Below are 13,178 nucleotides of genomic sequence, written 5' to 3'. Positions count from 1 at the left end.
GGTATGTGAGGATCCCATGCAGTGGTTCAACCCTCTGTGCCACAATGTCTACCCTGAATCACAATCTTTTTAAAAGTCCTTGTCCTTACCTGCAAAGACCAAATAACTTCAATGGGGGAGACAAGCCCTACATATACAAAAGGGCTAAATAAAAATATAATACCACTAATGAAGTGAGAAAATGAATAAAGTGAGTGGGCTTTTAAAATTTTTGTTGATTTATTTGAGAGGCAGAGAGACAGAAGGAAAGGACAGAGAAACGGTGTGACAGTTCTCATCTCTGGCTCACTTCCCAAAACACCTTCAATGGCTGGGGTTGGGCAGGGCCAAAACTAGGAATCCAATCTGGTTCTCCCATGTGAGCATCCCAACTGCCTCTGAACTTTTAGGCTAAAGGTTCATCACCAGTGAGTGCTTTAGACTTGGTCTTGGTAGGCTCTGAAAGCTCCCAAAAGAAGGTAGGCTTGAGTCCTCAAGAATAGTTGGATTTGGAACATAGTGGTGCAAAGGCAGATGATTCAAGAAGAATATAAGTCAAAGTGTCCTTGGACAGTGAGAAGAGCAGTGTGCCTGGGGCTGAGCTGTGAAGGATAGACTTGATGCTAAAGGCACCAGGAAGTCCCTCTGGATTCGTAAAGCAAGTAGTGATGTGATTAAAGTAGTGTGTTGGAAGTATAATCTTCCTACATGTACAATATGGAGTAGAGATTTCAAGGGAGAATGAGGGCCAGGAAAGGAGTCTATGTTGAGACAGTGGCAGGACACTGAGGATGAACACAAGGGCTAGCTGTGAAAGATAAAACTGGGTTTGTGAGAGGAGCGAGGTTCCTCACAGACAATACACATGAAATATCATGACTACAAAAGAATAAATGCCACCTACAGAATTTAAAAAGTTGAGCTGGAAAGACATACAGAATGGAGTTTGAGCTTGGCCAAAGCCCAAGAAACAGCTAACACTCCAGTTGAAAATGCCTGGATTCACAGGACCAAGCTCACCAGAAAGAAACTAGTAGTTCTCGCCACATCAATCTCTTTTTACTTATCTTCTTGATTTTCTTTTCCTTTGAGTCTAAAGAAAGAGGTTTCTCCTCTGCTCACCGAAGCTAAGCTGTTACTTTTGTTAGGAAACCCCCTGTTATCTCACCTTTTCAGGTATGTTAGAAAAATCACCCTAGCACCTTCACTTTTCCCCCTCCACAAGTTTTCTTCCTATCACCTTTGAAGCTGCTCTAACTCTGTCAAAAACAAGGACAGAAACTCCTTTCCTTGATTCTAACACCCCTTTTGGCTAGCACACCCTTCTTTCTCCTTTCACTGATAAACTTTTCAAGTAACTGATTCCCACTCACCAGCCCAAATCCCTACTCTTGTTGCCTCTTCTAATGCTGTGATTTCAGGAGCTCATAGGGATCTTCTTCACAGATGCCCTAGGACTCCTCCTGCTCAACCTGTTTGCAGCCTATCATCACAACAGAGCCCACACTCACTCGCTGGGTTCTTCAGGAGCAAGTCTCCATTGCTATCACTTCTAAAATAGGAGTCCTCCTCCCAAAATCTAACTTTAGTCCTTCCCTTTCTTCCTCTAGAGCTGATCCACTCATGAAGCCTCAGTTTCTTTCAGCTTTCCAAGTCAGCGTCGTCAGCCCTCACTCCCTGCCCATGCTCCTATCTTGAGTTCCATACTTCCAACTCCTGACAAAACAACTATAGCTGGATGTCCCTGGGTTGCCTCCAATTCTTCATGTCCAAAGCTAACATCATTACCTGCTTTGTCAAACCAGCTCCCATCCTCAATCAGATCACATCAGTCAGTAAGAATATTATCAGTCTTCTAGGGGCTCAACCCAGCTACTTTAGTTTCCTGGTGGGCTTCATTGTCTTACCCCCTATAACTAGTATGTCAGCAAATGCCAAAATTTCTACATTTAAAGAGCCCTCTCAGAGCTTCTGCCATCAATCAGACCAAGCCCCCTCCTCCTCAGCTCTAGATCTCTTTTGCATCTTCTCAGACTCCAATGTTATTTCTTCCTCCACAATTTACCAATCATACTACCCCCAGATTACCCCTTCCAAACACCACTTTCTTCATAACATGCCCTTGTTCAAGAATCTATCATGACTCCCTACTGACCCCAAATGAAATCCAAATTCCTCTTTTGGGCTTTCAAGACTCTCCCTGTTTTGCCCTTTACTTATCCAGCCCTGTTTCCCATTCCTTACTAACCTACACCTTCCCCTCTGTCACCCCATGCTGCTCAGTGCCCCAAAACCCACCCTTCAAGGACCATTCCAGGTTTCATTTCCTTTACAGTTTTGTCAACTTTTTAGCTCATGGAACTATATTGCTTAGCAATTACTTAATCTCCAATTGAACAGTAATCGTTCATCTTCTTCAGGAGTTCTTTTAGAGCAGGGACCACTTTGAATATTTCTTTTGTGTTCCACAGCACCCTGGACAGCAGAAGCCTCTTAGTAGGGGATGAAAGATCATTCTTAATTGGTCAATTGGTTTCTAGTCCCAGTTCTGAATTCCCTCATCCCCCCTCCTCAAACTTATAATCATGATCAATAAAATTATCATAATGTACTTTCTCAGGCTTAGAACAGAAAAATTCCCAGAAAGATGATCTGAAGTCTGCCAATCTATAAGAACAGTGATTGAGTGTGTGAGTGTGTCTGTAATGAGGTGAATTCAGGAAGTGAGATTTAGAAAACCCAGCTTAATCACTTGGTCAAGAAAACTGAAATGCCAAAATAATCAGAAGAGTACAAGTGAGGAAGCAGAATGACAGAATCATTTGAAATATGCCTAATTAGAGGCACAGTTAGCCAGTTTGACAAAGCAATTGCCCATCTGACTTTTATGCATGCAAGACTTTCCACCAGAAAGAAGGAACTAAGCCTGGTGCTAGAGACTTTGAAACTTTGTTTGAAGCCTTCCCAATTGTTCAGCTGAATAAATTTATAATCTACTCATCCTACCAAGCCTACTGCTATGTTCCACAGAGATGGGGAATCGGAAGGAGGAAGGTTCAAAAACATGGCTTATCCAGGCTGAGGAATCCCCAGCAAGAGCCTAGGCTAGAGACTGAAATTAAGATGAGCATCAGGAAACAGCAGAGAGCCAAGCAGAGAACACAGGACCCCATAGGGTAGGTGGTGGTCTGGATCAACTCTCTCTTGGCAACCTGTTACCTGGCATCAGTCATTCCAAGGTTTATGCATTGAAGATTTAACTTTTATCTGGGTCTAAGTGCACACCAGTACTATCCTTCCCCTGAGCCCCAACAGGGCAGCCCAAACAGAAGGAGAATATCCCCAGAAGGAGTTCCACAAGAGACTGAACCCATCTGCTGCTTACTTTGTGATTTGAGCCAGGGTTAGACAATATATGCCAAAGGTTGCATTTTGAAAGGGCCTGCATTTTGAAAGGGAAAAGGAGACATTGGGACATTGAAGGCTATTAACATATTAACTCTGTGGGAATTTCTTTGTCAGAAATAAGCAAACCTCCAGAAACCAAGCCCTACTCCAGGGACCTGGGACAGAGAATGGATGGAACCTATTTGTTTGGATGGTAGGAAAAAAAAAAAAATAAGAAGTAGACACCAAAGGATGAAGTGGGATCCAGAAAAGGAAGGTAGGAAGGCTCATACTTTAAGACTCTTTCTTCCAAAGCTAAGAAAACGCAGACTTTTGCCTCAGCTGAGAAGCAAAGGGGGCAGGGCTGGCCAGCTGGGTCCTCCTGCTGTGTTCTTGGGGTATCACTTAGCTCCCAGAACCTCTTGCCTAGATTCCAGTTTATAAACTCTGATCAGGCACCTCTAGAATTCGTGCTTTGGATGCTGGGCAGTGACTGTTTTGTGTGTGTGTGAGGGAGAGAGAGAGAGAGAGATAATATAAAATCCATGTCTGGGGAGAGGAAGGAGGGAGGCTGGGAAGGTTGAGCTGGGGGAAGCAGCACAGGAAGACAGAGCCCCCTCCCACTTCCCCAGGCCCTGGTGTCAGCCCCTGTCCTTCAGTCCCTTTCCCTGTAGCTGAAATGGAGAATGACTATATGGGCCAATCCAGTCTTGATTTCCACAGCCACAGTCTCCTCAACAAAGCATCCCGCCTCCTTCCCTACAGATGACCTCCAGTGCTAGGCAGCCGGGTTAGGAAACAGATGGATGTGCAGAAAGCCTCCACAGCAAACCTGACCCCTGACCCCACAGGTTTATGTCTTCTAACCCAACTTTTCCAAAAGGGAGGGCAGATGCCTGGGACCCTATAACTTATAGGGCTCCTTGGGACAAAGATTCCAGACAAAATGGTTCCAAGCATGTGAGGAGATGCAGAGCTACACCTGTGGCGCTGGCAGAAGCCACAAGTACAGGGGAGGTGGGGACTCTTTAGACATTAGAGAAACAGGGCCACAGGTGGCTGGAGACTGGAGGTGGTCAGGGTCTGTGCTGGGGAAGAGACCGTGTGGCCAGTGACCCGGAGGAGCTAGACCTGGGGCAAGGGAGGTGGCGGGGACAGCAAAGCGCTGACAGACTTCAGAGCTCTACACACCACGGCCGAGCAAAGACTTGGTGGGTGTGCGTGAGAGGGACGCTAACTCACTCTTCCAGGGAGGAGCGATTCCTACGAAAAGCTCATCCGTTCCCAGAACTAGAGAGGAGGAGGAGGACGACGAGGAGGTCCGAGGCGCCCACCGCCCAAGTGCCGGGTCTGCCTCTCCAGCCGGAGCCGCCTGCTCCCTACTCGCGCCAGGCACGATCGTCCTCGGTCTGCCCCGCTCCTGACCGTCAGTCAGCCCGCAGCCGGTGCTTCTCCGGGGCTCCGGACCCGGCCGGGAGGAGGGCTGTTGGCCCAGGGCGGCTGGAGCCCCGCTGACAGGCACGGGGGGGGGGGGGGGGGCAGGGAGGGGCCGGGACGCCGGTAGCACCAGCGGCGCTCTGCAAAGTGATCCAACATCGCCCCATCCCCGCGCTCGCCAGAAGGCGGCTCGAGGGAACTGCCTCCCGCCTCCCCGCCACAGACTCCCGCAACTGGGGTGATCGCCGAGGGGCGCCGGCTCCCAGCCCCCACGCCCTCCCCAGATCGCAGGCAGCACTGCCGTAGCAACGCGAATCTCGGCAACTCCAGCCCCGACGACGAGGGGGCACTGCCCTCCACGCGCACGCCCCTGCAACAGCCCTCCTTCCCCAAACTTGTCCGACACGCCGCGTCCAGGCAGCAGCCCTCACCGCCGGCCGCCCGCGCCCTGCCCAGCTTACCTGTTCGGAAAAAGGCGTCCACGTCCGAGTCCGCTGCTCCTCCTTCCTCCGCTGCCCCCTCCGGGGGGTTCATGACTGGGGGCGGGCGTCCGCGGGCAGCTGCGGGCCGGCAGAGCCTGGGGCCGAGGGCTGCTCGGCGCCCGGTGGGCGGAGGGCGCTGGGCGCAGCGGCCGCGGCCGCACAACCGGCGGCCGCGGGGCTTCGAGGGCGGACGGCGGGCGGCGGGGCTGGGGCAGAGGACGCCAAGCCTCCCTCAGACGGAGGCACGCGGCGGGCTGGGGGCGCCTGCCGCCGGCTCCCCCATGGCACCCCTTCCCCCGGGCGCAGGGCGCTGGCCGCCTGCTGTGTGGCCGGGGCCGCGGCCCGGGGCCGGGGTCCAGGCTGCCTGGGCGCCCGCTGTCCCCCAGCAGCGGCAGCTGGCTCTCCTCCTCGCCCGTCCGCCTGTCTCTATTGTTCAGCCCTGCTCGGCTCTCTCCTCTTTATTTTTCCTCCTCCCTCCCACCCTCCCTGTCTCCCTACCTCCTCCCTCCCTCCCTCGCTCGCTCGCCTGCTCGCTCGCTAGCTCGCTGCCTCCCTCCCTCGCTCGCTCGCCCGCTCTCTGGCTCCCCCTCTGGCTCCCGCCGCCGCCGCCGCCGCCGCCTCCCCGGCTCCTCCCCCGGCTCCCGCTCCCTCAGTCCTGACTAACAATGACCCGGGCAGCTCCGAGCTGAACTGCAGCTCCGGCGCGGGCCGGAGGAATCGCCGCTGGCCCCGGGCGGCGCCGACTCCCGGCTCCCGGCGGCCCCGCGCCGGCTCTCGGGGAGCCGAGCCCGAGCCGCGAGCTATTGTTCGGGGCTGCGCCAGGCCGGCTTCCTGAGCCCCGCAGGAAAAGCCCGGGCCGAGGCGGCGGCCCGGAGGGGGCGGGGCGGCCGGGCGCTCGCCGGGCTCGCCGGGGCTGCTCCGCGGCCCGGCTCGGTGCGGTCCCTTGGGCGCCCGCCGCCGCCCCGCCCCGCGCCCAGGTGTGTGAGGGGCAGCCCACGCCGCCTTCCCGCCTCCTGCAGACCGTCGGCGGGCTCCGCACGCCGGGCTGCCCCGTCTCTAGAGGCTGGACTTCATTCCCCTCCTTCCTGACAAGTTCTCTCCTACCTCCTCGCCCTCCACAGCCTCTGGCATTTTTCCTCACCGTCGCTCGCTAGTTTCTCCCTTCTTTTGGCTTTGCCCTTCCTTCTGCCCTCCGGAGCGCCCCTTGAAGCGCCTCTGCCCGCCTCTGCCACTCTTTGTCGGCCGCCGCCTCTAGGGAGCCCCCCTGCCTGTCTCTGCCTCCCTCTGTCACCCGCTTCTGTCTCTCATTTGTCTCTGTCCTGGCTCCGTACTTGGCCCGTAGCTCACGCTCCCCTTGGACAGCTGTCAAAACTCCCTAATCCCCGGGGCCTTCTCTGTTTTGTTCTTCTCCCTCGTGTGAATGGAGAGATCCAGTTGGCGGAGGGAGGGGGCGGGGAGGAGGTGTTACAGCAAGCTGAATTTCAATTAAAGTGGGGAGAGGGGCTTGGGGGGGGGGCGGTGAGGGCAGAAGAGAAAGCAGATGCTGTATGGGGTAATTAATGCAGTGATTGTATTGTGCCAATCGGTTTTTAGGCAATCATTAAACAATAATTAGCCAGGAGTCTGTTTATAGTTCGGTGTGAGTGCGGAGCCCACCGCACAGAGGGTCTGGACGTGGGCGCCTGCTGCAGTGTGTTGAGGGCTGCCTGCTGGTGGTGGTCTGACCTAACATCCAGTGGGTTTCCTGCTGGCCAGAGGCTGATGGTCCCCAACCTCTCAGTCACAGTCTCTCAAATCTCTTTGTCTCCTGCAACTTACTGAGGCCAACTTCTTTGGGGCCAACGCATCTAGGACCTTTATCCATCAGCTGGGTAACCCTAGTAGCAAATAAAATGAATAAATGAATCACCTAAAGTTTTTAGTGAATGCTTTTTAGCTCCCTGTACTCATCACTTTCTTTGCTGAATTTCACAAATGGTCTATTTTCTTTTGCTTCCATGGGAAAGAAAAGAATAGTAAGTACTTATTGTCTCCCACTGTGGGAACATCTATCAGACCCCAGTAGTTCACAAATTCACTGCTGTGAGATCTAATTCACCTGGCCCTGAACTCTTAAAGTGGCTCAGTGCAGCCTGATGCCCCCTACCCACCACCTTCTTTGACGATGAAAATACGTCTCATCTGTCTTTTCTAAGTGTTCCCCTTAACCCTATGCCTGGCCCCTGGCCTGCCCATGCATACATGTCCATGACCTCAGAGCTGCTGTTAACTACCCTCACTGTGCAGATGCAGGACCAGAGGCCCAGCAATGTGGTAGCTTCTTTAGAGGAAGATTCCTGTCAAAATCTCAACAAGAGTGAACTGGAACAGGAGAGCACCTTATTCAAGCATTCTTAAAAAAAAAAAAAAATGGAATTCCCTATGGATTTCAAAAGGTTTTTTGTTTTTTTTTTTTGCTCCAAGATAAACTTAATTGTAATGCCATTGTTCCATTAACTTTGTGTTGAGATTTATTTATTTATTTGAAAGGCAGAGTTACAGATAGGGAGAGACAGAGAAAAATCTTCCATCTGCTGGTTCACTCCCCAAATGGCCACAATGGCCGGAGCTGGGCCTGACCAAAGCCAGAAGCAAGGAGTTCTTCCATGTCTCCCACATGGGTGTAAGGACCCAAGCACTTGGGCCAATCTCCACTGCTTTCCTAGGTGCATTACCAGGGAGCTGGGTTGGAAGTGAAGCAGCTTGGACTTGCACCAGTGTCCATAAGGGATGCCAGTGTCACAGGTGGCAGCTTTACCTACTACACCACAATGCCAGCCACTCCATTAACTTTTTGAAGTACCCTCATATGATGATACAGATTTTTTTTAGAAAAAATGTGACAATTTCTATTAAAATGTTAAATGGTCATAGCTGTATTAATAGCTTAATATATTAAGACAAAGAAGATCTCAGAGCAAAGAATATTAGCATAGATAGAGAGGAACTCTTCAATTCATCAAAAGGACCTAAGAATCGTCAGTGTATCTGCACCTAATTGGAGAGCTTCAAAATACATGAAGCAACACTGGTAGGACTGCAAGGAGAGACAGATTCATAATTATAGTTAGATTTTAATATCTGTGCCACTCAATAACTGATAAAGAGTTAAATAATCAGTTAAAATATGGAAGATTTAAACAATGCCATCAACCAACTTAACCCAACTAACACACATAGAATACGCCACTCAATAATAGTAGATACCTTTGTTTTCCAGGTGCAAAAGTAACATCATGATAAACCATATACTAAGCCATAAATGATCCTCAATAAATTTAAAAGGATTGAAATAATTCAAAGTGGTATACAAACTACACTTCAATTGTTTTATAAGCATCATACAGAGTTTGCTTCATGACCAGAGAAAATTAAATTAGAAACAAATTTATAAACATCAAAATCAACCAAATATTTGGAAATTATGTATTAACTAAATTATCCTTGGCCATCTAAGAACTTGAAGAGGATACTAGAAAGAATTTTTAAGTGAATAAAAATGAGAACATGATATAAAGATTTATGGGATATAGCCAAAGCAGTACCTAGAATTAAATTTATAGTTTTAAACACCTATTTTAAAAAGAAATCCCTCAAATAAGTGACCTTCTATCCACTTTAAGAGCAAATGAAATCAAGGTAGAAGAACCAAAATAATAAAACAACACAGATGGGGCCGGCGCTGTGACGTAGCAAGTTAACGCCCTGGCCTGAAGCGCCGGCATCCCATATGGATGCCAGTTCTAGTTCCGGCTACTCCTCTTCCAATCCAGCTCTCTGCTATGGCCTGGGAAGGCAGTAGAGGATGGTCAGGGTCCTTGGGCTCCTGCACCCGTGTTGGAGACCTGGAAGAAGCTCCTGGCTTCGGATCGCCACAGCTCTGGCAGAGCGGCCATCTGGAGAGTGAACCATCGGACAGAAGACCTCGCTCTCTCTCTTCCTCTCCTCTCTCTGTATAACTCTGACTTTCAAATAAATAAATAAATAAATCTTTTAAAAAAAAAACATTGTATAAAAAAAGCACAAAAAAAGGCAATGAAATAGATAATAGGAAAACCAAAGAGAAAAATCTATAAAACCAAGTGTATTCTTTGAACAGATCAATAAAATTGGTAAACCTCTATCCAGACATATCAAGAAATAAGAGAGAAAAATCAAATTACTATCTAAATAATAAATACTACCTAAATACTAAATAGGAGAAATGACAGAGGTGACATCAATGTAAAAAGAATAATAAGGCAATACATGTTATGTATAACTTTATGCCAATAAGTGACAAATTACATTAAATGAACAAATTCCTTAAAAAACAAACTACTAAAGCTTATTCAATAGTTCAATGATATTTAAAATATAAATTTTTAACTATATAACTTATATGACCATGTTCTGTTTAAAAAGTTCCCAGAGGGGGCCAGCGTTGTGGCATAGCAGGTAAAAACCGTCTTCTACAACACCAGCATCCCATATGGGAGCCAGGTTGTATCCAGGATCCAGCTCCCTGCTAATGTACCTGGGAAAGCAGCAGAAAGTGGCTGAAGTATTTGGGCCCCTGCACCCATGTGGGAGACCCAGGAGAAGCTACTGGCTCCTGGCTTTGGCCTGGTACTGCCCTGACCATTGTAGCCATTTGTGGAGTGAACCAGCAGATGGAAGATCTCTCTCTCTCTCTCTCTCTCTCTCTCTCCCTCTATCTCTCTTTAATTCCACATTTCAAAAAAAAAACCTAAATATTTAAGAAAGGAAAAAAAAAAAAGCTTCCCAGAAAAACACTCTCAAGATGTCTTCACAGTAAACATAAAAGGAAGAATTATTTTTATTTTTATTTATTTATTTATTTTGACAGGCATAGTGGACAGTGAGAGAGACATAGAGAAAGGTCTTCCTTTGCCGTTGGTTCACCCTCCAATGGCCGCTGCGGCCGGCGCACCACGCTGATCCGAAGGCAGAAGCCAAGTGCTTCTCCTGGTCTCCCATGGGGTGCAGGGCCCAAGGACTTGGGCCATCCTCCACTGTACTCCCTGGCCACAGCAGAGAGCTGGCCTGGAAGAGGGGCAACCGGGACAGAATCCGGCGCCTGACTGGGACTAGAACCCAGGGTGCCGGTATGGCAGAGGATTAGCCTACTGAGCTGTGGCGCCGGCCAGAAGGAAGAATTAATAATAATTTCACAAAATGTTCCCAGGAAAGTGAAGAAAAGAGAATACTCTCCATCTATTTGTATGAACCCAACATGACTCTGACTTCAAGACTGAACAAAAATCATACAAGGAATAAAAACCTATGGACTCTGGTAGGCATTGGCACAGCAGTTAAGACACCGCTTGGGAAACCTGCATCCCACATTGGAGCTCCTGGTTGAATTCTGCCTCTTCAACTTCCAATCCAGCCTCCTGCTAATGTACACCCTGGGAGGTATCAGGTGATGGCTGAAGACCTGGGTCCCTGCCACTCACATGGGAGACCTGGCTCCTTGAATTCCTGGCTCCTTGTTTAAGCCAGGCGAACCGCAGCTGCAGTAGACATCTGGGAAGTAAAAGAGTGGATGGGAGACCTCTCTGTTTGTCTCTTTCTCTCTGCCTTTCAAAACAAACAAGCAAACAAAAAAAACCTGTAGACCACTCTCATGCACACAGGCAAAATTCTTTTAAATCATCAAATTGAATAATATATAAAAGGGATAATACATCACACTCAGCTGGGTTTAAACCAAGAATACATGGCTAGTTTAACATTTGAAAATCTATCAGTGTAACTTACCATGTATAATGAGTTGAATTGTGTCTTCCCAAAAGATGTGTTAAAGTCCTAATCCCTGGTACCCAGTCTACAACTTTATTTGGAAATAAGATCTTTGCAGATGTAATCAAGTTTGGATGAGGTCATAAGCATGGCCTCTAATGCAATACGTCCAATTTCTGTCCTTATAAAGAGAAGTAACTCCATGTGAAGACAGACACACACACAGGGAAATGCCACGTGACATTAGAGTCAGAGACTAGAGTGATACAGCTGCAAGTTAAGGATGCCAAGGATTGATGGTCACCACCAGAAGCTGGGAAGAGGTGAAGGAAGTTTTTCCCCAGTGTCTCGGAGGGAACATGGCCCTGCTGCAACATGATTGGCTGCTGACACCCAGACTCCAGGACTGTGACAGAAAAAACTTCTGTTATTTTAAGATATCCAATTGGGGGTATTTTTTTTTCAATTAGCCATAGGAAAACAATATATATTTTTTGTATTTATCTGACAGGTAGAGTTATAGACAGTGAGAGAGAGAGACAGAGAGAAAGGTCTTCCTTCCATTGGTTCACCCCCCAAATGGTCACCACAGCCAGCACGCTGCGGCCGGTGCGCCACCAATCCGAAGCCAGGAGCCAGGTGCTACCTCCTGGTCTCCCATGCCGGTGCAGGGACCCAAGTACTTGGGTCATTCTCCACTGCCTTCCTGGGCCACAGCAGAGAGCTGGACTGGAAGAGGAGCAACCAGGACTAGAACCTGGTGCCCATATGGGATGCCGGTGCTGCAGGCGGAGAATTAACCAAGTGAGCCACGGTGCCGGCCCCAGAAAACAATATTTAGAAAGAAAAATCATATGATCATCTAGACAGACACAGGGAAAATGTGGCGAAATGCAACATCTGCCTCTGATCAAAACTGAGCAAACTAGGGATAGAAGGAACTTCCTCCACTCAAATAGGACACCTGCAAAGCACCTATAATTAACATACTTAATAGTGAAAGACTGAGTACTTTCCACTTGAGATCAATACAAGGCGAGGATGTTCACTCTCACTCCTATTCTACAGTGTACTGGATGTTCTAGCCAGCACAATAAGAAACAGAAAAAGGCATCCAATTTAGAGAGGAGAAAGTAAAACTGTCTTTATTCATAGACAAATTCATAGAAAAATTTCATAAAATATATCAAAAACTACTGGAAGTAATAATGAGTTTAGCAAGATTTCAACATTAAAAAATTGTTTTGTTATCTGCTAGCAATGAAGATCTAGAACTTGAAATTTTAAAACGTTACCAAATTAGCATGAAAAAATATGAAATATGAAAACCTCATTGATTTTTAAATATTCAAGACGCATAAACTGTAAACTACATTATATTATGGAATAAATGTAAAAAGACCTGAGAAAATGGAGAAGTAAATTGTGTCATGGGCCAGGAGACTCAAAATTATAAGGTGTAAATTTTCCTCAAATCGAATTGTGGATTCATTCATTGCAATCCCAATTAAAATTCCAGTAGGTTTTTTGTAAAAAGCATCAAGTTGATTCAATGCAAGAACCCAGAAAAGCTGAAACTAACAAAAAAAGAAGTTGGAGGACTTATACTACCCAACTTCAATACTAATTATAAAGTTACAGTAATCAAGACAATGTGGCAACAATGTAAAACTAGACAAATAGGCCGGCGCCGTGGCTTAACAGGCTAATCCTCCGCCTTGCGTCGCTGGCACACCGGGTTCTAGTCCCGGTTGGAGCGCCGGATTCTATCCCGGTTGCCCCTCTTCCAGGCCAGCTCTCTGCTATGGCCCGGGAAGGCAGTGGAGAATGGCCCAAGTCCTTGGGCCCTGCACCCGCATGGGAGACCAGGAGAAGCACCTGGCTCCTGGCTTCGGATCAGCGAGATGCGCCGGCCGCAGCGGCCATTGGAGGGTGAACCAATGGCAAAAAGGAAGACCTTTCTCTCTGTCTCTCTCTCTCTCACTATCCACTCTGCCTATCAAAAAAAAAAAAAAAAAAAAAAAACTAGACAAATAGAGGGGCCAGTGCTGTGGCATGGTGGGTAAATCTGCCGCCTGCAGTGCTGGCATCCCATATCGGCACAGGTTC

The 13,178-nt window shown here is 48.2% G+C and overlaps 1 protein-coding gene across 6 annotated transcripts in view; it reads right to left on the bottom strand.

The window, feature by feature from the left end:
* Positions 1-5,344, bottom strand: part of KALRN (kalirin RhoGEF kinase) — a 737,253-nt gene extending 731,909 nt beyond the window's left edge. For all 6 annotated transcript variants that reach the window (XM_062209080.1, XM_062209015.1, XM_062209004.1 and 3 more), the window contains exon 1: positions 5,265-5,344. In XM_062209080.1, the coding sequence (XP_062065064.1) occupies positions 5,265-5,337 (73 nt within the window). In that variant the 5' untranslated portion in view covers positions 5,338-5,344. The remainder of the gene's footprint in view (positions 1-5,264) is intronic.
* Between the last annotated feature and the right edge of the window lie 7,834 nt (positions 5,345-13,178).

Source organism: Lepus europaeus, chromosome 2, assembly GCF_033115175.1.
Source record: "Lepus europaeus isolate LE1 chromosome 2, mLepTim1.pri, whole genome shotgun sequence".
In the NCBI taxonomy this organism is placed as follows: domain Eukaryota; kingdom Metazoa; phylum Chordata; class Mammalia; order Lagomorpha; family Leporidae; genus Lepus; species Lepus europaeus.
Note: the sequence above shows the minus strand (reverse complement) of the source record. Positions and strands in the feature narration are given on the sequence as shown.